Raw genomic sequence first — 27,104 nt, forward strand, 5'->3', positions numbered from 1 at the left:
GAACAAAACAAACATTAACCGTAATCCTACTAGCAGTATGTACTAGAAATCTGAATTTCTGTCTTTGCAACACATTTTTGTTTTGGGAACTGCCTTATCCCTCCAATTCATTCATTCATTCGGGTATGATTATCAGTAATATTTCCTTATCTCCTTCAGCACAGGGGTGGGCATGTCTACTACCCCAACCAGCTGGCCTATACAAGTGGACATGGTATTAAGATGGGGCTTCCCTGGTGGCGCAGTGGTTGAGAGTCCGCCTGCCGATGCAGGGGACACGGGTTCATGCCCTGGTCCGGGAAGATCCCACATGCCGCGGAGTGGCTGGGCCCGTGAGCCACGGCCACTGAGCCTGCGCGTCCGGAGCCTGTGCTCCGCAACGGGAGAGGCCACAACAGTGAGAGGCCCGCGTACTGCAAAAAAAAAAAAAAAAAAAAGATGGCCACATGACCCAAGCAGGGCCAAGCAGAATTCTCAGTGAATGAGAAAAAGGATTAGTCTTTCCTCTCTAGGATCAGAAGCTCAAGATCCTGGAAGGTGCCAGGAGGCCCTAGGCTCTCCTGACACTATCTAAAGAGTTTCTCTGAGAATAAAGCTAAGACAGAAACCAAGAGATTAAAAGGAGAGAGAAAAAGTCCTAATAATATCCTTCAGATCCCTGGATCTGGTGATGCCTAACCAATTCTATCACTGTAACTCCCAGCTGCAGAGCCAACGGATTCCCTCTTTTGCTTAATCCTGTTTGACTTGATATTCTAACAAGTAAAGAATTCCAGTACACATGAGATAATCACTATAATCATTTTGATGTATGTGCTTTCTGTCTTTTGAAAAGAGATTTCTTCAGCCTTCTTTTAAACATCATGTATTTAGTATCATTATGTTGTACATTCACATTCAATGACAAATACTACTGGCAGCTGCCAAACTGATCAATATGTTCTTGTAGAACTATTTATTAATCCACAGAACACATCAGTGTTAACAAGCAGCCCACAACTGCTTTTCTCCTCAGCTGCCATGTATACACATGCATTTTAGCAGGAAATAAAGTACCTTCTTTCTTTTGTGGAAGAGTCTCTCTTGACTTCCATTTCTGCCTGTTTGGCCAGCAGGGCAGCAGCTTTAGCAGCTTCTACTTCTTCCTTTGTCTTTGCAAAACGAGCAGCTCTCTCTGCACGGTCCTTTAAAACAGTTGTTAGATACTAATTATATTTCACTGCCAGAAAGATCTAGTTACACATTTCCAAACATAAGGAACATAAATATGCATGAAATTCCTTAAGGCCATACATGAACTTCATCACTCTGATTCTGGTATTTTTTAGTTTTATCAACTTTCAGGGACCAGAGTTATTAGTAAGCAAACAAGGACTTGATTTTGGTCACTATTCTCTCTCTAAAGCCTGGAACAAGGTCTGGCACATAACAGATAATCAGTAAATATTTACTGAATGAATAAATAAACAATATTAAGTAGGGTGTAATATGTATTACAACTGCTTAATTCTAAAAGCAATTGTTGGGACTTCCCTGGTGGCGCAGTGGTTAAGAATCTGCCTGCCAATTCAGGGGACATGGGTTTGATCCCTGGTCCGGGAAGATCCCACATGCCACGGAGCAACTGAGCCCGTGCGCACAACTACTGAAGCCTGTGCACCTAGAGCCTGTGCTGCACAGCAAGAGAAGCCGCTGCAACGAGAAGCATGCACGCTGCAACAAAGAGTAGCTCCCACTCTCTGCAACTAGAGAAAGCCTCCGCACAGCAACAAAGACCCAATGCAGCCAAAAATAAATAAATTAATTAATTTTAAAAAATAAATAAATAAAAGCAATTGTTGCGAAACCATCCTAAAGCTTGATGTGTCTAAATCCTTTGTCCTAAAAAAGAATGCTTATGACTAGCGGAGGCTGTGACGTTGCAAATTCTTAGCTTCTTTCCTAGGGAATCTTTGAAAACTACCTTTTCACTACTGATAAAATTCATAATATAACACTGAGAAAAATTACTTCCAAAAACCATCTCAGTTTTAATCTTAACTGTATTTTAATTCAATACACAATTTCTAGGAAAAGAAAACTGAGAATTGGTATGCTCTGAGTCCCTAAAATCTACTATTTTCGTGTGCCCTGTCTGGTAGTAAACCAAAACCATTGTGCATGAAAAAACAATTTCACTAATGTTCTAGAGTCAAGCATTAAAAATAAACTTAATACTCACCAGTGCAATCTGCTGTTTTATACGCTCTCGAGCTGCCCTATCTTCTGCCTTTTCTCTGTTTCTTTCCTCTAACATTCTTTTTGTTAATTCTTCTTCTTGCTTTCTTTTATAATCCAACATTTCTTTTCCAGTTTTCCTCCTCTCAATTTCCTTCTTAATCTCTCTCTGAATTAAAGAAAAAGTAAGTTTTATGAGCCAAAAACAAAATTTAATAATCTTCCCTTAATATTATTTTGTAGGCAGGGAAAGCCGGTTATAGGGTACAGCTAAAGGAATAGTACAACTTCACAAAATCTAGGGGTCTAGTAGAATGTATTAACAGCATGGGTTAATGGTCAAATGTCTATCAATTTATGTCTTTGCCAGTGGTTCTGTTAAGATTATGATGTGGTCAGTGTCATTTGAAAAAAAAACATTACAGGTCTTTGGTTTCTGAGGTGCCCTCTAAGGACAACATGGTAGTCATTTATTTAGCTTGAAGACCTGATAACCTTCGTATATTAGAACCCCAAAGAGATGACGCAGTTCAGGTGCACAAGGTGAGAAAAACAAATGGTGCACTAGAACGCAGCAACACCAAAGGAAAAATTCAGCAAAATATCTACGCATTTCTTTTTCACAAAAAGGAACTAAAACTTTGAACTGCATCAAACCAATTTTAGTTCAAGTCCCTTTATTCTTAGCGTAAAGGATTCATTGCAGAGGAAGAAAAGATGGTCCAACCTATTCCTAGCAATTTATAAAAAGAACACAAAAAAGTGTACACTATGACCTTACTACAGAAGACAGATAATTCCCCTCACTGTGCTGCAACACTGAACTATATAACCAGGAAGCCATTCCAGGTCTGCCAAACTGAATAGGGAATCAAATGCTCCCTCACTTAAGGGAAGAGGAAAATAATGCCAGGCACATGAACTTTACCTGTTCTTCCTCTTTCCTCTTCTCTTCTCTCCTTTCTTCAAGTTTTTTGGTTAGTCTGTATTTTAAAAGTTTAAAAAATACATTAACTGAGATACATCATATTAATATAAATTACATTTAGAAGATTTCTTTAGCTAAAAACTGGGGAAATGTGGAGACAGACAAAAAAGCTCCTGAAGGCAAAGCAACAACTTACCTACCTGGTCCCTGCCCCTAGGGAAATCCATGAGGAGTCAGCGGGACCATCAGAAGCCTCACTCCAGCTCTAAGTGCCTTACCTCCTACTTAACATTAGTTCCCATTCCTCCCAATTTATCAGATCTTGATTTTTTTTGTTTTGGCTGTGCCATGTGGCTTGTAGGATCTTAGTTCCCCAACCTGGGGCCATGGCAGTGAGAGCTCGGAGTCCCAACCACTGGACTGCCAGGGAATTCTCTGAATATTTATTTGAAAATATGCATCTTCAAATACGTATGTATAAATCAATGACTTACAAATGCTTTACTTCTTACAAAGACGTAAACAGTATTATGGCACAAAACTGTTAAAAAATAAAAGCAAAAAGCTGAAGGCTAACATTTATAAAAACCAGTAATTCCAAAATTGATTCTGAACTGTGAGAAACTCAGCAATTAAAAACTAATGATTTTGAAAGCAGACAGTGGTAATGGTTGCACAACCTTGTGAATATATAAAAACCCACTTTGAATTTTATGGTATGTGAATTATATCTCAATTTTTAAAAACTAATGGCACTTTCTCAGAGGGATTTGGGTTACACAGGTATATGCATTTGTTAAAACTCAGTTGAACAACTTGTGCCAGAAATCAAGGGACGCTCAAAGAATGATGGTTTAGAACCCCAAAGAGATGATGAAGTTGAGGTGCACACAGTGAGAAAAATGAATGATGCACTAGAACGCAGCAACACAAGAGGAAACATTTAGCAAAATGTCTACAGATTTATTTTTTACAAAAAGGATGTCAAAAGGACGTAAGGCCCAGGATGAAGGGGTTCCGCTAACCAAATCTGAAGCAATCTGTGCATCAAAAAAAATTGTAAGAGAAATGAATTGTAACACATTAGGGTTAAAAAAAGGACCTATGAAATATCTTACTGCTGACCGAAGTTATGAATTGGTATAACCACTCTGGAAAACTGTTCAGCCAGTATCTATGACCCAGAAATTCAGACTCCTGAAAATACACCCAAAAAATATGTTCACCAAGACATGTAATAAACGAATGTTCATAGCAATTCTATTCTTAACTGACCCAAACTGAAAATAATTCAAATATCCATCAACAGCAGAATGGATAAATAAATTGTGGTATAGTCAGTACACAGTCAATATAGCTATACAGTAACAAGCAACAATTTGAAGTGCTTGCACGAGTTTAATTATATGATCATATGACCCGGATTTTTGAAATGCTGCCTAAGCAGCTAATAGTTACTCCCCAATGAAAACTGTTTCGTTATGAAGAGCTTGTCAACATTTTATCTAATCTCAACATTAGTATCCCTTTTTAAAAGCGTAACAAATTTTGTGTATATGTATCTTCTAAGAGTGCTTTATAGTTTTTTTCAAGTTAAGAAATCTCAAACAGCTGTAAACCCACTCTGTCCTGACAGGCTAACTATAAAAGTAATAATGCTCAAGGAAGAAAACTTGGCAACCCCAGAACAAAGCAAAGAAAAAAATCTCGAATTCCAATTTCATAGATACTAGTATAAACACTTTGGTGCATGTCTTAAAATATCTTTTTTGGACTCATTATACTATATAACACATATACAACAATATGTGTACATATAATTATTTTTTAATTAAAAATGGCATATTATATTCTATTTGCAGAACCGTCAGGCAGACACAAGCAGACACCCCTTTACATAAGAATGGAAACTACTGGGGGGGAATTCCCTGGCTGTCCAGTGGCTAGGACTCTGAGCTCATATTGCCAAGGGCCCAGGTTCGATCCTCCCCTTTCCCACAGGAATTAAATAGCACTTGATCTCACCCCACAATAAAGGGCTACCTGCCATGTTTCTTCACATTCCCCCCAACTCTCGAAATCTTTTCCTGATTTTTCATTTTCACTTCACCCCAGGATCCCAGGGTGATGCAAGTAAGGGTGCACAGTGGTGGGCTTGGTGTTAGCAAAGCAGAAAGGAACAGAAGAGGATGAGCCCCTGGAACTCTGGTTCCCTACTGCTCTTCTTCCAGACATACCCCATTTCTCATTGCTGTGAGAGATCTACCCTGCTTTGCACCTCCAGATTCTGGCCCTGCCCCAACTCCCATAAAGAATAATCAGAATCTAGGTTTTGCTAAAATGAAGCACATTTTTACTGAATCATGAGCTAACCCAAATACCCAATGTCAGCAATCACTTTGAACTCTGGTTCCCCATAACATCTACGTGAACAAGAAAATATCAAGTCTAAGTAATTTTTCTTAACTTCCACATTACACTGAATGATTTTTAAGTCAAGATTTTAAAATATTCCTGCTTATCCATTCACCATTAACTCAGTTATCTTTTAAGAATCATAATATAAGACTATGATTTGATAATCACTACAAAATTAAAAATACTAAACTAGAAACCACAAGAAGTCAGAAATTTGATTATGAGACCAACTAATAACACATGACACTTAATAGACACCCACTTATGCAGAACCCAGGCTCAGTACATAGTCATAAAATTAGCTGAAGTTCTTGCCCATCTGGAACTTATCCTATGACACAGAGAGATAAAAGCAGAAGTAACAGATGGAAACACATATACCAAAATACTAGTGAAAAAGGGATTCTTAAAATTATCAGGCCTAAAACTGACCGATGACTTCAGAGATACAGAAGTTTTTACTTCTAGAATGTAGTTTTTATGGATACAAATAAGTTGGTCAGGTAATAAAAAACTTCAACCTAGAATTCTGAAATTTCATTTGTGTAATTTTAGCTCTTATTCAAATCAATGAAATAACTGAAAACCACTGTCTTTCTAACAAAATACTATTTCTAAAAACAAGACCAAACCTTTCCACTCTGATGGTGAGCTCCTCTGTAGGTCTCTGATTTGAACATCCACCAGGCTCTTGAGACACAGTGGCCTGGCCTGAAATTTCTCCTCCTTAATTATTTAAAAGAAAAAGAAAGAAAGAAAGAAAAGAAATAAGAAGAATATTGCATTCAATGCCAATTTTTAAAAAGGTATATATCTTTTGGGTTACAACATCTGTTAACAATCTTGTTTCTTAAACAATACATTTTTTCCCTAAGAATGGAGTAGGAGATAAGAAATGAGCTATTACTAGTGATAATTCTTACGTTTGGATCTGGATACAAAAGTATATAAATGGGAAATAAGGCAGCTACCCAACTGAAAGCCACTGAGATAAAACATGAAATATTAATCTGGCAGTGAGAGACATAACAAAAGTAGACTAAGCATGCCTGGCCAGAGGTAGGCTCTACTCTAAAGAAGCATGGTCCAATATCTTTGGTATCCCATAGGGTAGCCACTAGTCAGGGACAAGTGGCTACTGAGCGCTGGTATTAAGGCCAGTGCAGGTGAGAGACTAAATTTTTAATTGTATTTAATTTTAATTACAATTGCCACATGTGGCTGAGGTTATGGTATTCAATAGTGAAGCTCTAGGGACTTCCCTGGCTGTCCAGTGGTTAGGACTCCGCACTTCCACTGCAGGCGGCACGGGTTTGATACCTGGTCGGCGAACTAAGATCCAGCATGCTGTGCATCACAGTCAAAAAAAAAAAAAAAAAAAAAAAAAAGGGAGGGGGGAATTCTAGAGGCCAAGTTTGATACTGAGTATCACTCTAGACTTATGATGACCCAAGGGATCTGCTTCTGCACACCACAATGATTCCTTAGAAAAGCTTTTTATATCTACACTAGTATTCTTTTTTTTTTTTTTCTTTTTTTCTTTTTGCGGTATGCGGGCCTCTCACTGTTGTGGCCTCTCCCGTTGCGGAGCACAGGCTCCGGACGCGCAGGCCCAGCGGCCATGGCTCACGGGCCCAGCCGCTCCGCGGCACATGGGATCCTCCCAGACCGGGGCACGAACCCGTATCCCCTGCATCGGCAGGCGGACTCCCAACCACTGCGCCACCAGGGAGGCCCTACACTAGTATTCTTTTAAGGATCTCCTGAAGGACAGAATTTTGTCCTGGTGTGCTGTAGAGGATAGCTATGATCTGGTACTCCCTTTCAGAACCTCTGCTATTTCCTTCCTTACCACTCACCATCAACTTAATTCTTCTTTACCTTTCTGATCCTTGGAAGAGCATGGAATGCAGAGCAACAGAGTCTGGGCTGAATCCTGTTCTGTCACTTTAATAAGTTACTTACTCACACTGTACCTCTTCTGTAAAATGCGGATAGTAAGTAACCTCATAGAAATATCATGAGAAGTATGTGTTAATAGAAGTAAAACGCTGAGACTTTTACTAGGACTAGCACATAGTAAGTGCTTCAGTTATTACAGCAGTAGTAGAAATATTAGAATTATTAAGCAGAACCAAAGGTACACATCTCTTCTTACCTCTGCATTCAGTGCATCACCTATGTAACTTGAAATCAGCGATAGGAGGAATATTTACACTTCGGAAATTAGCAAACACTACAAATAAGGGCTTTTTATCTCCCCTCCAAAAAACAACCTTTTGTTAAATATTTACCAGCATACCACTGAATGAAACCCTTTGATAAGAAGTGGTAACCTCTGGCAGCCAGTGTGTGCTCAGTAGGAAATTAATCACTTTTCTTTAGTAAATAAAATGAATGCCAAGGACATTTATATCTTTTTTTTTTTTTTTTTTTTTTTTTTTGCAGTACGGTGGCCTCTCCCGTTGTGGAGCACAGGCTCCGGACGCGCAGGCTCAGCGGCCATGGCTCATGGGCCCAGCCGCTCCGCAGCATGTGGGATCTTCCCGGACCAGGGCACGAACCCGCGTCCCCTGCATCGGCAGGCGGACTCTCAATCACTGCGCCACCAGGGAAGCCCGACATTTATATCTTGATATCAGAAAAAAAATTTAAGAAAACTTCTGAAGATAATTTGTGGACAAGCTGAAAAAAAAAGCGCTGTGTGTAACTTAGGTGGACCTATGACTCATAAACAAAGAAAAATGGATGGCAATAAGCTAAAACAACTGATAAAAATCCAAACACAGGGACTTCCCTGGTGGCACAGTGGTTAGGAATCTGCCTGCCAATGCAGGGGACACAGGTTCGATACCTAGTCCAAGAAGATCCCACATGCCACAGAGCAACTAAGACCGTGCACCACAACTACTGAACCTGTGCTCTAGAGCCCGCGAGCCACAACTACTTAAAACCCGTGTGCCTAGAGCCTGTGCTCTGCAACAAAAGAAGCCACTGCAATGCAATGAGAAGCCTGCGCACCACAACGAAGAGTAGCCCCTGCTCACCACAGCTAGAGAAAAGCCCGTGCACAGCAACAAAGACCCAATGCAGCCAAAAATAAATAAATAAATAAATGTATTTAAAAAAAAAATCCAAACACAATAAAAATTTACTAGAGGACGTTCTGTCTTTAGGTTTAAGAAGACAACTGGAGGGCTTTCCTGGTGGTGCAGTGGTTAAGAATCTTCCTGCCAATGCAGGGGATGCAGGTTCAAGCCCTGGTCCAGGAAGATCCCACATGCCACGGAGCAACTAAGCCAGTGCAACACTACTACTGAGCCTGCGCTCTAGAACCTGGGAGCCACACCTACTGAGCCCGGGCGCCACAACTACTGAAGCCCACGTGCCTAGAGCACGTGCTCTGCAACAAGAGAAGCCACTGCAATGAGAAGCCCGCGCACCGCAACAAAGAGTAGCCCCCGCTTGCCGCAACTAGAGAAAGCCCGTGCGCAGCAACGAAGACCCAACACAGCCAAAATTGAAAAGATAAATTAATTTAAAAAAAATGATATATTGGACTCCAACTCAAACAAACTGAAAAACTTAGCGTAATGTAAATATTGCCTAGATAATTAATGATAAAAAGGAATTACTGTTAAACTTTCTAGGTTTCATAAGGGATAATGGTATTGTGGTTATTTTATTTTATTTTTTTTTTCGATACTCGGGCCTCTCACTGTTGTGGCCTCTCCCGTTGTGGAGCACAGGCTCCAGACGCGCAGGCTCAGCGGCCACGGCTCACGGTCCCAGCTGCTCTGTGGCATGTGGGATCTTCCCGGACCGGGGCACGAACCCGTGTCCCCTGCATCGGCAGGCGGACTCTCAACCACTGCGCCACCAGGGAAGCCCGGTTATTTTTCTAAAGTGCTTATCTTTTAGATACCAACATTTTTTGTTTTGTTTTGTTTTTGCTGTGCCGTGTGGCTTATGGGATTTTTAGTTCCCTGACCAGGGACTGAACTCGGGCCCTAGGCAGTGACAGCACGGACTCCTAACCACTGGACCACCAGGAAATTCCCGGTACCAACATTTTTAAAGATGAAATGATATAATGCCTAAGTGTGTTCTAAATAATAAATGGCAAGGAGACGAGGAAAGGGGGCAGAGATGAAACAATATTGGCCATGAATCAAAAATAGTTGGGGGACTTGTCTGGCGGTCCAGTGGTTAAGACTCCGCACTTCCACTGTAGGAGGCGTGGTTTGATCCCTGGTCAGGGAACTAAGATCCTACAAGGCACGGGGGCACAGCCCCCCCTCCAAAAAAAAAGTTGGAAGATAGGCAATGGGTTCATGGGATAGGATTTCTTATACTATTTTCTCTACTTCTGTATATGTTTGAAATTTTCCATAATGAAGCTAAAAAAAAAAAGCTACAAAGAACTTAGAGTTGCTACTCACCTCGGATAAGACAGAGTCTAACAGTTTGAGTCTAACCAAATTAATTGCCTACTAAAACAAAAACATCAACACTCTTTGTGGGAATATAACAGAATCCAGAGAATTATGTGTAACTCTATAAGTAGCACTAAAGCACTCAAGTTCATGGGAAATTACAGAGCATCAAATTTCAGTGCAATAAAGGAAGAACTTCTCTAAAACCTAGGGCTTTGACAATAGAATAGGCTTCCTAGCAAGGTACTGAGCTTCCTGTCGTTAAATGTATTCAAATAGAGGCTTGATGATTATCTATCCAGGATGCTGGAGCAGGATCACCTTTTAGGATACTAATATTCTAACTTCTTAACTTATCTAACCCTACATTGCCTAATACAAAGCTATATTACACAGAACAACTCTGACTGTGCATGATCCCTAATATACAGTATAAAATTTCTCCTCTGTCTTTTCTATCAACCCCTCTGCAGTCACACCTCCTACTGGTACAAGCTCTATTTTATAATTAACTTTTAATTCTAATTTTAAAAGTGCAAATACAATTCTCTTAAAAGTGTATAGTATTTTATGTTATAAAAACAATTTCAAACACATCAGTTCACTTGGTCCCTTCGATATCCTCTGGCTGAGAAGAGATTTACAAAACTCATGAGTATCATAATGACAGTCCCTGAACCATAGCACAGTAGCAGAAATTACTACTATCAGCTGTTCTGGACTGTTTCCTATGTGGGTTTGAAGGACAGAGTCACTGACTTTATCCCCTTCTGCCACTAAATGACAAACATATTAAATTTTAAGTTAAATGAACGTGAAGGGGGAAAATACAGTATTCTTATTTTTAAGGATATTAATCCACGGCCTTTATAGTGGAGTGGAGTGTTCAGTGTACCCAAAAGGGTACATTAAAAATTACCTGTTGCAGAATCTGACTTTGTATCAGAAGTGGGTGGTGTCTCACAGAGCTCTACATTTCTGGACTGACAGTTTTCAGAAGTGTTGTTATGTTCAAATGAGGTGGATGGAGTAGAGACTGAACTTTCTGACTGGCCACTATCTGCCACTGATATTTCACCTTTTAACGAGTGCATCTAGGGAGAAAAAACATTGGAATTTAATTACAGATAAGAATCTAAGTTTACCATGGTGTATGAGACCAAAATATGAGCAAGTCAATTTGTACTCCATAGAAGGGAGAAGTACTAAACTTTCCAAGTAAATCAATCTAAAATGTATAATCCTAAATAAGACATAATCACATTATGGAATTCAGCTGCAAGGTGACAAGAGCATAAAAAGATATTTAAAGCACACTGTTGATTTTTCTTACAATTAGAATTCAAGGAAAAAAGTTACAAGCTATATTAGCCATTTGCCCAAAGTGGATGCAAGTGAGAAATTGAGTAAGGTCCTTTAAAAAGTCAAGCAATATACTGTTAGGGACCTTAATGTGACAGCAACTCCCTTTTGCAACAAATAATAGTGACTGCATTATGTGGCTGGCTGAGGGAGAAAAAGGGAAGGGAGAATAAGAAGTCACTCATGTATTAGGTATAGGCACCTCGAACTTCATCATGTTATTTTCAAAACCAGTCCAGAAAGACAGTATTTACTACCTTTTAATAGCATGGTTAGTTCCTAAATATTCAGAGTGGCTCCAAAAATATTCCAACGTCAAGTTCCTGCCATACCATTTACCCATGTTTATACAAAGAACAATTCTGTTCCTCCTCACCTGCCGGACTTTGTGGATTCTGGTAACAAGTTCATCTGCAGGAACACTTCCTGCTATTACTTCCAAGGGAATTCCACTGTCTCCAATAAAGAAACTGGATGGAACACACACTACAGGATCTGTACAGTTTAATTAAGTCTAACAATTCATGGGAAACAAGGGAATAATTTTATGAAACACTATTGGTAACAAAGCAAAAGAAATCATCTTTGAGAATTTCACAATATAATCAGCTAACATGTTCACAAAATAATTTCAACTACCCTATCACTATGCCTGTAGTGCATGTGATATGTGAATTATGATTTATCTATATCACATATATAAGTGGAAAACATCCACTACACTCCCCTCTATCATAACTTTTACATCTATCTTACCTCTTGCTAGCTACTTCTAACATTCCAACCAAACTGCATCATATTGCTTTCCAGCTATTCACAATTTATAAAAACTCCCTAAGGGGACTTCCCTGGTGGTCCACTGGTTAAGACTCTGCACTCCCACTGCACGAAGCAGGGGTTCGATCCCTGGTCGTGGAACTAGGATCCTGCATGCTACACGGTGCAGCCAAAAAAAAAAACCCAACAAACTCCCCATGATGCCATTTGCTACAAGGTACTTACTGTCTCAAAGGACACTTAGTAATATAAAGTTTCCATAAACAAGAATGCATGAGTTCCTAAATAAAAATGAATAATTTCTAATTGTCATGAATCAACCAAAAGAAAGGTAAATCCTCAAGCAAAATATATATAAAACCAATTCTTCATGGAAAGGATACAGATCTGTGAAAATTGTAGGCAGGCTTCACTGTAAAACAAAATCAAACAGAAAATCACTAGATGAATACAAGTACTTCCCAAATACTGAGTTGTTTTTATAAAAATTTACTGTAGCAATTACAAGTGTTTTTCTGAAACTATTAGTTCCTTTCATAGCCATCAACTGAAAGAGGAAAAACGTAATCCTTATCTCACAGACCTTTTATGGTTTGTTTTATAATTTTCATATTAAAGAGCACTTGTTCTTGCAACCCACAAACTGGTGGCCAGATCTGGCACCTAAAAAGCAACTTAGCATCTTCCCCATGTGGCTTCCTCAGCAGCAAGTATTTCTGAATACAGTATCTTAACTTGTAGTAAGAAGATATTAATACCTGTGACTTATTTGTGCAAGTGATAATACTTTATAACAACAAAGGATTCAAAACAACCTAAATATCCACCAATAAAAACTGATGAATCGTGCAATTACAAAAAGGAAAAAGGCATAAAAAAGTGTGTCAAACTACTACCATTTTTGTAAAAAAGGGGAGGAAAACAAATATATTTTCTTGATTTGGTTGCCTCCAGAGAAGAGAACTGGGTGGTCAAGGACAGAGATGGGAGAGAGACTTTACACTATAATACGAATAAAAGACACTGATCAATGTAGATGAGTAATTCCAAGAATCAGATTAATGCTTCTAAGAACCAGAAATTTGCTTCATTTTCTCTGAATATAAGGCATGATTCTCATAAAAACATCTGAAAACACAAAAGTATAAAGAAAAAAATTACCAAGAATCCTACCTTCTCAGAAATAACCACTGTAAACTTTTGATGCATTTCCTACCAATCTATTTTCAATGCAGGACATAACATAAACTAACATGTTCCTAGAACATTAGGTAGCTTTGTTATTATTATATAATAAATAAAATTTACTTTTCATAATTTAAAAGACACACTAGATTCTATTAGTAGACTGTCCATAATGAAACAAACATCAACCATCACTATACACAGGTATCCCTGCATCTGCTAATAGAAATTTGTTTTTAAAAATACTGGATAAAAAATAAATAAATAAATAAATAAATAAAAATACTGGATATATCAGTCTGTATATAAAGCTCAACAATTCTGAAATTCTCATTTCTTCCACATTCCCAATAAACCTCTACATTCCTCCTGCCATTACTGACTCTAAAAGGTGCTTCTGGAAGATAATGAACAATATCAATGACACAGTAGACTCTTTTAAAAAACGATTACAGCTCAATAAATACATAGTTCAGTAACTGCTGCTGTTGTGAGGCAGACTATACTATGATTTGCTTTGTGATGCTTTGTTAATAAAGAAAATTTTTAAATAAAAAGTTTACAAACTTATAAGTAAATTTCTGAATACTTTAATCTTGACAGTAATTTTCATTTTGATATTACCAATATCAAAAGGACAGAACTACCACTTTAAAACTGCTAATGAATTAATGTTTCCAGGCATTTATCATTGATGGCTGCTGCTAACATCATAAAGAGAAACAACAGAGCATTATGTACCCTCTAATGGAAGAATGGAAGACTTACCACCATCTATGAAGTAGTCTTAAGCGGGAAAAAACCTAACCTGAATCCAACTGTCACTTTACAGAAAATAGAGGACAGAGTAATAAACTAAATGACACTAACAGAGCTGCAATGAACAAAACCCGTACTGTAGGAAACTACATAACAAATGACCCGGTTTCCCAAAAAAATAAACTGCAAAGAAAAAGACAAAGAGAGAGACATAGAGGCAAAGCCTACAGAGTAAGAGACTTGAGAGAGATCAATGCATCACAATGTGTGGACCTTGATGGATCCTGAACCAAACTGTAATAAATTAAATTAATAATAAAACCATGACTGATGAGAGAACTGAAAATTTGAACACTGAGTAGATATTTCAAGTTAAGAAATTAGATTCATTTTTGAAGTATTACAGTTATGTTAAAAAAATTAAGAATCCTTATCTTTCAGAGACATACCAAAATATTTATAGATGAAGTGATATGATGACTGAGATTTATTTCAAAATTATAAAAAAAAAACAATTATATGGGATGAGTTGAAGTGGGTGAGGAAATAGATGAACAAGACTGACCATGAGTTGATAACTGTCAAAGTAGCTGACAGTACAAGGGGGTTCATTACACTACTCAAGCACTTTTGTGTGTGTCTGAAATTCTCTATCCCCCACCCAAAAAAAAATTTAACGGGGGGAAGAGGGATGTTTTAACAAATAAAACAGACTTGTGGTTATCAGGTCCTACAATGGACCTATAAATGTCCTTATTCTTATTGAATAAAACAGTTCCATTTTCAAAAATAGGATCCAAAAGAGTGGTCAACCTTTCAGAGATATTTCAGGACCACAGTTCCTTTGCATTACTGGTGCATGTCACATAGCTACTTGGTAGAGCAAGAATTCATAAGTTTTTCAGTATGATATAATGATGAACTTGAAAAATGGCAATCAGAATTTAAGTCCCTAAAATGTCTTAGACAAAAATCAACATTCTTATAGTCTAAGAGTATCACCATAAATCGCAACCAAAGACAATGGCTAAAACATTTTTTAATTACAAGATTAAAACATAAGCAAACCTTTTGGTATCGATTTTAATAGCAACAAAACTGTTTGAAGATGCTTCTGTCACTTTCTCATCTTCCCAACTTGCAGCCATCTGTACAGACTGCTCATCATCACCTGTAAAACATTTCAAGCATTCTTAAAACATAAGGAAAGTATCTGCTGATTCTTTTCCCTGGAAATCTGGAACTTCAAATAAAATGTAATCTCACAAATAATATTTTCTACCAAATTTGAAAACTGAATTTTCCATAAATGAAAAGTGTGACTTATATGCGTTGTTAACATAAATAAACAGTAATGAGGGCTTCCCTGGTGGCGCAGTGGTTGAGAGTCCGCCTGCCGATGCAGGGGACGCGGGTTTGTGCCCCGGTCCGGGAAGGTCCCACATGCCGCGGAGCGGCTAGGCCCGTGAGCCATGGCCGCTGAGACTGCGCGTCCGGAGCCTGTGCTCCACAACGGGAGAGGCCACGGCAGTGAGAGGCCCGCATACCGCAAAATAATAATAATAATAATAATGTAATAAACAAAATACTGCTATTTAGATTATACAAAGTGTTTTCTAAATGAAGACATCCGAATTATGATGCAAATATTATCACAATAATTAGAAGTCATGGGCAGAAATGTGACTACTTTGGCTTTTCTACATATGATTTTAGAAAATAAATGTACAATACTTTTCCTTTATGCAGCATCTTTCTGTTGAGTTCAATGTCCTCCACACACACCCCACTTATTTTCCAGAATTCCTCCAAGGTAGACAGAAGCAGGTGCAATCCTGTCTGCAGTTTTGGACCTGTCTTTTGTTATAGGCATACTAATGATAAAAGTTACACCGATCCAAAACTAATCTATGGTGACAGAATTCAGCACGGTGACTACTTTGGTAGAGCTACTACTGATTGGGGGTCTTGGAAATGTTTATATCTTTTTTTAAATTTTTATTTTATATTAGAGCATAGTTGATTAACAATGTTCTGTTAGTTTCAGGTCTACAGAAAAGTGATTCAGTTATACATATACATGGATCTATTCTTTTTCAAATTCTTTTCCCATTTAGGTTGTTACAGAATATTGAGCAGAGTTCCCTGTGCTATACCATAGGTCCTTGTTGGTTATCCATTTGAAATACAGTAGTGTGTACATGTCAATCCCAAACTCCCAATCTATCCCTACCCCCCTGTTCCCCCCTGGTAACCATAAATTCATTCTCTGTGAATCTGTTTCTACTTTGTAAATAAGTTCATTTGCATCATTTGTTTTTCAGATTCCACATATAAGTAATATCATATGATAGGAAATGTTTATATCTTATCTGAATGATAGTTACACAAGTGTATTCATCTATAAAAATTCATCTAGTTGTTCACTGAATATATTTCATTTAATATACTGTATGCCATACCTCAGGGACAAAATGTTTTAAAAGTTATACCTATCAAGAGATTATTTCCATTTTAGACTTGTAATATCCAGATTTTGGCATAACCACTTAGTGGGCAAAGGGAAACTTACCTGAGTTAAGTCACTGAAAAATATTTCTGAGGTTAGCAGAGCTAAGTGCTTTTTCAAAGGTGAGCAACCTTTGCCAATTTATGCTTAAAAAGGCTTCAGGTCACATTTTTTGCTTTACAAAAATGAGATCTTTCTATACCTACTCTTTTGTAAGCCGCTTTCTTCCCATGTGTGTTCCCGCCTTCCCCAATTTAATCCACCCTTAGCCTTCCCCATTTCAGTTATCTGTTAATGGGTAACAACATCCTTTCAGTTCTCAGGCCAAAAAGTTTAGTTATTCTTGCCTTCAACTGACGGCATCTCCAAAATATATCCAGGGACTTCCCCGGCAGTCCAGTGGTTAAGACTCTGCGCTTCCACTGCAGCAGGTGCAGGTTCGATCCCTGGTAGGGGAACTAATATCCCGCATGCTGTGTGGCACAGCCATAATATTAAATAATAATAATAAATATATATATATATATATATATATATATTTTTTAAAGCACCTTTCTTTAAAAAGTCAGATCAGGGACTTCCCTGGCAGTCCAGTGGTTAGGACTCCACGCTCTCACTGCCGAGGGCCAGGGTTCAATTTCAATCCCTGGTGGGGGAGCTAAGATCCCACAAACTGTGGCGCAGCCAAAAATAAAATAAAATAAAAAGTCAGATTACATCAACCCTCTGATCAAAATTCTACAATAGCTCCCTATTTCTCTCAGAGTAAAAGCAAAAGTCCTTACAAATGACCTCAGGCCTTCAGTTACCTCTCTGACCTCATTTCCTTTTATTTTTTTGCTGTCGCTTTCCTTCCTATCCCTTTCCTTTCTATTCCTCAAATATTAAAGACATTCTTGCCATAGGTCTGTGTACTAGTTGTTTCCTCTGCCTGGAATATTCTTCCCCCAGCGACCTACACAGTTAACTCTCAACTCCCTTAAGTCCTTGCTCAAATATTATCTCTCAATACAAACTTTCCCTAATCACTACCTTAAAATTAAACACTTCAGGGAGTTCCCTGGTGGTCCAGTGGTTAGGACTTGGTGCTTTCACTGAGGGGACCCAGGTTCAATCCCTGGTCGGGGAACTACGATCCCACTAGCTGCAGAGCGTGGCAAAAAAATAAAATAAAATAAAATTACACACTTCAGATATTCCCAAAGCTCCCTCATTTCCTGCCTTTTTTTTCTGTAATGCTTATCACCTTCTAATAGACTATGCGTTTTACTTATTACGTTTACTGTTTATTGTCTGTCTCCCTGCACTAGAATGTATGTTCCATGAGAGCAAGGACTGTTTTCCTTTTTATTTACTGATATAACTCAAATGCCTACAACAGAACCTGGCCTACAGTAAAATACCTGGAATATAGCAGGCTCTCAGTAAGCATTTTGTGGAATGAATAGCTAAATTTCTGGTATCTAATATTCAGTAATAAGGGGCTTGAGAAATCTGGCCACGGAAAAGTAGACAGGGACTAGAATGCATCCACAGACCAAGACCAAAAGAATGCCCATTAGCAGACCCCTAGATGTTGAAGCAGCAAACGGGAAAACTATCATTTGCAGTGAGATCATTCTGAGCACATCTTCAGACACTATGGGGTGAGGAGAGATGTAAAATTCCAAGTAAATGACAGGATTATCAACCTAGAAGATAGCTATATAGGAACATTTTTACTAAACTTAGAGAAGGCTGTGAGGTGATAGGGATCTTTTTCGTTCATTCTTTCTTTCATACATTCACTATTTTATTCCACATTTACGTTGTGCTAGGCACTGAGCTACAAACTAAATATAAAACAAATGAGATACTGTATGCCCTCAATGGAGCTTAAAATCTAAAGATACCAAAAAAAGTACTTGTTTGGTAACTCTAAGTAGTTATAGTGTGTAACGCACTGAAGAAAAAAAACAAGACCTCTTTAGATTGGTCAGGGAAGCCCGCTCCGAGGTGATATTTAAGGTGAGACCTAAAGGATGCAAGAGCTGAGCCATGCCACAAGCCAGAAGAGTTCACTACACAGGAGGAATTTCCATGTAGGGAAAGGGCTGTGTGATTACGAGTGTTGTGAACAACAGGGCGCAGGAGACAAGATGAGACTGAAGAGTTAAGAGTCCAGAGATGACGCTCACACTTAGGTTTCTCCAACTGGATGTAAGGTGGTGCCATTTACTTAGAACACTGGGGGGAAAAAACAGGTTCAAGCAGTAATACTTTTAGGCTTGAGAATCCTGTGAGGCATCCAAGTGGGGATGTCAAGTTGGTGCCTGGAAGGATGGATCTGCCACTTCTCAGGCCGATGTCCTTCACTCCCTCACCCATGCTGTATGACGTGGATAGGGTCTCAAGTGTTCCATCCCCACTAGCAATGTCTGTCCATGAGTCAGGCTAGTGCAGCAGCAGCTGCTTGACCAACGGAGATGGAAGACTGAACGGAATTACATTAACTCAGCAAGAGTTATCTTAACACTGCTGGGTGGGATTATTAATTGCCAACTTCAGTACCTTTAGTTTCTTATTTTTAATCAAATTATGAACTATGCTGTGGAGTTAGGTGGGCCAAAGATTTTAGGAGAAAACATTACATCCTTGGTGGTATGAGCAGTATCCAAAAGTAAAGCCACTTAAAAGAATAGTACAGGGCTTCCCTGGTGGCACAGTGGTTCAGAGTCCACCTGCCGATGCAGGGGACACGGGTTGGTGCCCTGGTCCGGGAGGATCTCACATGCCACGGAGCAGCTAGGCCTGTGAGCCATGGCTGCTGAGCCTGCGCGTCCGGATCCTGTGCTCTGCAACAGGAGAGTCCACAACAGTGAGAGGCCCACGTACCTCCCCCCCCGCAAAAAAAAAGAATAGTACAAACTCTGAAGCAAAGAGCTGCAGACCCTACAATCAGTAACTCCAACCTAGAAAAACTCAACTGGTCAAAACCTAAAGGGTTTTTTAGTCTATTTTAACCAAAGAAAGAGGCATGAAATAGTGTCTGTCAGTCACAGAGATTTTAGCCAACTAGCAACACTAGTCAGTGAACCCACATCTCTACTTCAGAATCCTTGTCAGATTATTCTGTCTTCCCAAGAATAGAATCAAAATCTTCTTCAGTTTTATTTCTTTCAACTTACACAGCTATAATACTTTGAAAATCCTTGTTAACTCGCTGACTTAACTAGTAGTAATCTCTCTAGTCTCTTAACATCAATCCTACATATTCTTTAATTCATCCATGAAAATTTCAGTAAAATATAAACAATCTACCTAAAATGCTTCCCACTTGAGTGGTTATATGAAGCAAAGATTACCCTTAAGACCACTCCTTCCAACTATAAAGACTCCTTCCAACTATTATATCTTTTTAATTTTCAGTGAGTTGGTATATTACTATCGAGGTCTCAGACCTAAGAAAATCATGAGTTCTGGCTGTATTCTTCAAAGTCAAGAACAGAGGTCTAAGCAATCTATAAGTGTTGCAGTTTCATGACTCCACTGTCTACATACTCCTGGAGTGACACTAATCCTACCTAATCTTGGAGATTAACTTTCTAAAACTCTAGAAAAACCAACAGTATTTTCAATGAGTCAAAGGACTGACTCCTTCGGCAGACTGCTAACAGTCCTCCGGCAAACATTCAACAGTCACTGATATTCTAAAAGCATACAACAGGGCTTCCCTGGTGGCGCAGTGGTTAAGAATCCGCCTGCCAATGCAGGGGACACGGGTTCAAGCCCTGGTCGGGGAAGATCTCACATGCCGTGGAGCAACTAAGCCCGTGCACCGCAACTACTAAGCCTGTGCTCTACAGCCCAAGAGCCACAATTACTGAGCCTGCGCTCTAGAGCCCAAGAGCCACAACTACTGAAGCTCCTGTGCCTAGAGCCCGTGCTCCACAACAAGAGAAGTCACCACAATGAGAAGCCTGTGCACTGCAATGAAGAGTAGCCCCGGCTCACCACAACTAGAGAAAGCCTGCACACAGCAACGAAGACACAATGTAGCCAAAGATAAAATAAATAAAATAATGTATAAAAGAAAAAAATAAATAAAAGTATAGATACATGCTCATCAGTAAAAAGTTAATTGAAGAATGTATGTATTATATATACACACAAAGCCCCAAAGATCTATAACTTTATTTTTCTATTGTAATAATTAGCACTACTGTTTCCAAATGGGTTTCCAAATATTTGTTAATTAAATCTAGCATTTCTTCTTTCAAATTAACTGGTTAGCCCAGGAGTGCCTTCTAGGAACCTTTGGATACCATCAAATGTGTTTTCTGTTTAAAAATATGACTACCATAATCCTAGATTTCTTGATTTCTACACCAATTTCAATTACTACCTAAATTCTACAACTGTTCAGCTTTTTTCTTGAGAAACAAAAAAGACACTTTTTTTTTTGAAGCTGCTAAAAAAAAAAATCTGTCAAGACAAGATATAGATCCTTTTTGTGACACTGGTGTATGTCACTTAACCACTGTGGACTTAAGTTCCCTCATCTATAAAATGGGCATAATAAGCCCTGTTTTACCAACTGCCAGGATCAATTGAGATTATATATGAAAAACACAACTTAAAATGTCATTAAAACTATTACTGTACTCTTAATAAGCATACTAAGTATCATTAATTTTCCTTCCCCCCCCTTTTTTTTAATAAATCAGGACTACTTTTTAAAAAATAAATGTATTTATTTTATTTATTTATTTTTGGCTGCATTGCATCTTCATTGCTGCGCGGGGTCTTTCTCCAGTTACAAAGAGCAGGGACTACTCTTCTTTGCGGTGCAAGGGCTTCTCATTGCAGTGGCTTCTCTTGTTGCAGAGCATAGGCTCTAGGCACATGGGCTCAGTAGTTGCGGCTTGCGGGCTCTAGAGCGCAGGCTCAGTAGTTGTGGCACACGGACTTAGCTGCTCCGCGGCATGTGACATCTTCCCAGACCAGGGATCGAGCCTGTGTCCCCTGCACTGGCAGGCAGATTCCTAACGACTGTGCCACCAGGGAAGCCCTCCTTTCCCTTTTAATCCACTTATTTCCTTAAAAGTTTACCGCAGTTACTTATTTATGTGAAATACAACTCTAAAAAAGCGTAAGAGAATGTAAACTACTCCAGCTCTTCTAATTAACAGCACTGGGCTTACATTTTAGCATAATTTAAAACAATTCAAAATTCTAAATTTAATGTTCAATGAAATTCATATTCCAGCAACTTGCTCTTCATTGCAGTGCACAAAGTTATAGGGCTATTACCTAGCCTTCCAAGTCATGAGTTAATGATGAATAAACCGTTACTAAACACAAATAGTTGAAATAATACACCTCAAATTAACGGTAGTCACAAACACTGATTTGGTTCATGTAATGAGGACCAGCAAAACCTCACAGAAGCAAAGGCTTACGGTAAACCTAGAAGATTTCAGTAATAAAATACGGAGCAAAATAACCCAGAGCAACACGGCGTAAATGAGTTAGTACACCTTCTGAAACTGTAGCTATGAGACTAGGAAGACAACAAAAAGAACCAAGGCTGGTGTGTCTACTTCTTCTAAACAAATGGTTTAAAAAAAAATCAACTTGCAAGAAAACAATTATTCCACATTAGATTCACCACTCCCATATCACTGTAAAAAAAAATCAAACCTATATAGACCTCAAAAGTTTGCGTTTCAGGAACATACGAAAGCCAGTAACCGTGGACATCAGATGCTTTCTCTTTGTTGATTACCGATGACACAGCTTTCTTCCTGACAGCCCACAACTAATTACAAGTAAAACTGCCTGCCTAATGGCCCGTCTCTCTTCCCACCTACACACTAACTACGGGCTTTAACGGGCGTTAAAGACTCCCGAAGTGGATCCTCGGGGACAGAGCGCCCTACCCGGGGGGCCCGGGAGACGGCGGTGGCGTCAGTGTACGCGCGGGGTCAGACTCGGCGGGGTGCTGCGGGCTGAGCGGCGAGGGCCTGCTCCACCCGTCCCCTCGCCCCGCGCAGGGAGGTGACCGCGGGACTCGGCGCGCTTTGGGGGCGAGGCCGGGGCCGTGCCTTCCGCCGGGGGCCGGGAGAAGCGCGCGGTGGGGGCCAGGCCCGGTGCGCTCCAAACGGACGGGGGAGGAGCTGAGACGCCAGGGAGACGGGCAGCCCGGGCCTCTCGGCGCCCGGAGGAAAGGCTGGGGGCCCCTGGGATTAGAAGTAGGCCGGAGGGGGTGTCCCGGCCACGTCTCGGGCCCTCGCCTCCTTCACCTGCCACGAACACCACGAAGACCGCGCCGCTCCTCTTGGCCGACGCGATGGCGGCCGGAATGGCGCCCTGGAACCACAGCATCGCTGCCCTCGGGCACAGGCGCTCGCTCAGTGTGTTGTCGCCTCGGTCCCGGAGCTGGCCCCGCCCTCTCCGTCGTTGGGCCCCGCGGCCCGCCTCCGGCTCCGCACCGGCGCGCAAGCCCGTCAGCGGCCCCCAAGACGTGCGCAAGCGCGCAGGCCTAGGCGCACCCCGCGACACATGACGCCACGCGTCGCCGTCGGCACCGCGCCCCCGTGCCTTGTCTCGTTGGCAAGTCGGTGCGTGCGGGCGCCCGCGACGCCGCAGGCCCTGCAGTCGCGGAAGTGGAAGGAGGCAGCGGAAAGGCTGACTAATCGCTAAGTGGCGGCGGCGGCGCCTTCCTGAGGCATGACGGGAATTGTAGTCTTCTTAGGCTTGGTTCCTTTAATGTGGGAAATGTCACTGTGGTTTCCCGGGCACGGCTAAGGGGGCAGTAGTGAGAACCACTTCACAATCTATAAAGAGGAGAAGTGGCGCTAGTCACCGGGAGATGCCATTCTTGGCATTTCTGAGACCTTAAATGTGGAGGAGATCATCCCCGCCCCGCGTCCAGAGCCTGTGCTCCGCAACGGGAGAGACCACAGCAGTGAGAGTCCCGCGTACTGCAAAAAAAAAAAAAAAAGAGAGACACATGGAAGAAAGCACAACGCTTCTCCGTGTGCATATGCTGCCTGGTACTGCTATGGCCAGAGGAACGACATTGCCAACTCTCTGAGAATGGTAGAATGGAATATGGAAAGCACCCGTGTCTGTGATGACTCAAGTCCTGTCTTGTGGGAGAACAACTGTCCTCATAGGTTAGGCTATTCTGTAAGTTGGATATTGCTTCTTGTAATCACCACCATTCTAAACAAACTGGGATGGGATCCAGAGCACAGGCAGACAGAAGAGATACCCCTTCCATATTAAGGAAGAAGAGCAAAAAAATAACTTTGGACATAAAGAAGGTTATAAGTTTCAGGACAGTAAGTTGAGGAAGTTTTCATCTGAATGCTGGACCCTATGAAGGAGAGGTCATTTGCTGAGAGTGATGGGGGAGGTAAGGAAATTGGCACCTTGAAGTTCAGAGCAACGTCTGAAATAATATTGAGGAGTGTTGAAAGGCAAGGGCCGAGGGAAACAGTGTGCCAGGCAGTGCTGAGGGCCCAGTGAGATTGGTGGCCCCGATTTTTCCCAGTTGTGTGATTTTCTTCAGTGATCACTCAGTTCCTGGGGTACAGGCGCTGAGGATGTGGAGACTTGGATTACATAGGGCCTAGACAGCATGAGAAAGGGCAAAGGAACAAGGGAATTGAGGAGATTAGCAAGAGTGAGCAATGTGATGGACCAGGGAATCTAAGCTGAGTGGGAAGGCAAGTGAGGGCAGAAAGGAGACCGTGGATACCAAAAATAAATAAGTCAGGTTGGGGGCAGGCAATGGCCTGGAGGGCAAGGGGTAGGCAAGAGACTCATCAGCAATATGGGATTTAATTTTAATTTTATTTATTTATTTATTTTTTGGCCACGCCGCGCGGCTTGCGGGATCTTAGATCCCCGACCGGTGCTCCAGTAGTGGAAGCGCAGAGCCCTAACCACTGGACCGCCAGGGAAGTCCCCGGCAATATGGGATTTTAAAATGGTCAATCTTCTGAGTGTGGGGGAAAAACAAACCTAGTCAGGAATTATAGAAATTCCTGATTTCTTTGCCATTCTTGAGTTTAGAAGTCCAATATTGTCGAATTCAATGAGAAGTGTCCCTTACTGAATCAACATAACCTTCTTCTGTCACAGAGAGTGAAACTAGAGTCTCCTCCCATTACTCTATGTGCAACCAGCCACAGCAATCTGTCAGTTCCTTTATGTTCTCTGAAATCCTTTGCATTTCAATGTAGCGGATGCTATGCTGCCCCGCCCAGAGCCCCACTTCACAGCCATGGTGCTTGCTCCCCCAGCTGCTGGGATGTCGGCTGCTGAAGGCTCTAAACCGCGTCCTTCTCTGAGAGTTGCGCTCAGCTGAGGGCACAAAGGCCTGGGACGCTTGCCTCATTAGGCTTCTGGAGAGCCTCCAGTCTCCAGCCGTCCCCCTGGGATCACCCTAAGCCTCTGTTACCTCTGCATTTTACCAGTGTTGTTACGGATGTACTTTACATTACATGTAATGAATAAACTGATAAACTCCCCACAAGCAGATCTTCTCTCGGTCACGGAACCCAAATGAGGCAGAACCCCAGTCGCCTGAAAGACTCATACAGCTTTCCTCACTGCTCTTTCTGCTTTCTTTCCAGTGCATCCCATACAATGATGTCGCAGCCAACTTCCCTACCCCCCCCCCTCCACAAACTATTTTCAGCATTTTTGTTCAGCTTAAAAATCCTTACTGGCCCTGTAGTACCTCTAAAAATAAAGTACAAATTCTGTAGCTCAACATTCAAAATCCTCTACAACTTGGCTCCAACACTGCTTTTCCAACATTCGTTCTTCTACTTCCCCACCTGACCTCTCTGGGCCAACCAGACTATTCTATCCACTGTCTATCCAGGCCATGTTCCTTGCCATCTCTGCTTTGGTCCATTGGTTCCTCTTGCATGGAATTCTCTCCTTTCTCTCAGTCAACACATATTTGAGTGCCCACATGGGACGGGATGTAGGCCAGGAGCTTGGAAGAGAAATATTGGTTGACTGAAAGATACTATTTTTGCCCTCAAAAAGCTTAGTCTAGCCACTGGGAGAAACTGATACGTAAATAGGTGACCATAATACGTCAGTTTGGGTAAAATGAAAGAACCATGTATAGGGTATTATAGAGAGGAAGGGAGGGACAGGGATGGCCTTTTGGAGGAAGTGGCATCAGCCCTGTTTTTCAGATGGACCTGAATCACTGATGAAAATTATAGCTCAATTTTATAGTCAGACCCGTTGAGCAGAAGCTTGTTTATTGGTGTGCAGCTGGCAACCTATGAAATGAGTTATGTCCCGTTCTTTTCTGTTCTTTTCCAAGCCCACCACTCCACCTTGCTCTAGAGATAAAAGACTTCCCATGAGCTGAGTTCCAAGGATTTGTGGGCTTCTTCGGTGCAGAAAGATGGGCCTCACTGCCATGAGCTCTTCTCTGAGGGACGGTAGACACCAGGCCTGTTCCCAGGTCCAGAGGCAGTGAAGACGAAGACCAGGTTTCGGTTGGTGTGTCTCTGACCATTGCGAGAACCCCAGCCCAACAACTTGACCCACCTGCTTGGCTCCAGTGTGAGTTCTCAAAGTCCAGCTTCTTGTCATCACAGACAGGTGGTTCATAGTTGTTCTGGGCTGAGATGGGGAACCCTCCCAGTTGGCTGACCATGAATTCTCTGGCTTTCTACCTCTCCAATCTGCCAGTTCTCTGTGACCCGTTCCTATGTGCTGCTTCAGGTTTGCCGACGGAGTTCCTACGGCCCTTTACCCAGCACAGGGGCAAACCACGGTGGCCGCTGTGTCACCACGCTGCTCAGTGCCAGCTTCCATCTAAGAGACTGGAAGACAGCTGGTCAGGGAAAGTGGCACATCTGGAGTGCAGTTTCTCATGGCCATTCTATCCTGTGAATATTTTATTTTATATATATATTTAAATTCCTGGATTTATGTTTTCTTTCCTCCAAAAGATGAGAAGCAGCAGCTCTACTTAGTTTTCTTTTCCCCACAATGCCTTGTGTCCTTTGCAGATTGAATGAGTTTTTAGGGTCATGAGGTTAAAGGTTCCCCGCTACAAAGGTTTTATTTCAATTTGCACAGATAAAAACCTATCACAAACTGAATTCTTAACTCTGGTCACTCAAATATATTCCAATATTCATAAGAAGGTGGAAGGTTCAGTGCCAGCCCTTTACCATTGCTTGAAAAAGAAAGCAACCTGTATTTCTTACTGAAGCTTGACATGTAAATCCCACACCATGCTTTAAAAAAAAAAAAAAAAGACATTTTTTTGTTCCGTAGAAACTTGCACCTGTTTACCACCAGAGGAGGCTGTATGACTTACGTATTGCAAAGCTACTTATATAAAAAACATGTAAAGGAAAAAAATAGTCTCTGTTCTTGCTTTTTCATGAGTGAAAAAGGGGAAGTGTAAAAAAAGTAAGTTGCTTATGGAAAGCGTACTCACTCACCTATAAACCAAGAAGAAGGTAATTTAGTTACTGTA

At 40.9% G+C, this 27,104-nt stretch overlaps 1 protein-coding gene across 2 annotated transcripts in view; it reads right to left on the reverse strand.

Annotated features, from left to right (window-relative positions):
• Positions 1-23,171, reverse strand: part of UBXN4 (UBX domain protein 4) — a 32,694-nt gene extending 9,523 nt beyond the window's left edge. Inside the window, exons 1-9 of one of the 2 annotated variants that reach the window (XM_081242313.1) lie at positions 22,876-23,171; positions 15,151-15,253; positions 12,522-12,550; positions 11,738-11,856; positions 10,919-11,093; positions 6,196-6,289; positions 3,146-3,200; positions 2,222-2,386; positions 1,057-1,184 (exon numbers count right to left, since the gene is read on the reverse strand). In XM_081242313.1, the coding sequence (XP_081098439.1) occupies positions 1,057-1,184; positions 2,222-2,386; positions 3,146-3,200; positions 6,196-6,289; positions 10,919-11,093; positions 11,738-11,856; positions 12,522-12,550; positions 15,151-15,253; positions 22,876-22,957 (950 nt within the window). In that variant the 5' untranslated portion in view covers positions 22,958-23,171. The remainder of the gene's footprint in view (positions 1-1,056; positions 1,185-2,221; positions 2,387-3,145; positions 3,201-6,195; positions 6,290-10,918; positions 11,094-11,737; positions 11,857-12,521; positions 12,551-15,150; positions 15,254-22,875) is intronic. The other variant, XM_081242312.1, reaches the window with a different exon arrangement.
• Between the last annotated feature and the right edge of the window lie 3,933 nt (positions 23,172-27,104).

This window comes from Mesoplodon bidens, assembly GCF_964165515.1.
Source record: "Mesoplodon bidens genome assembly, chromosome: 8".
NCBI lineage: Eukaryota > Metazoa > Chordata > Mammalia > Artiodactyla > Ziphiidae > Mesoplodon > Mesoplodon bidens.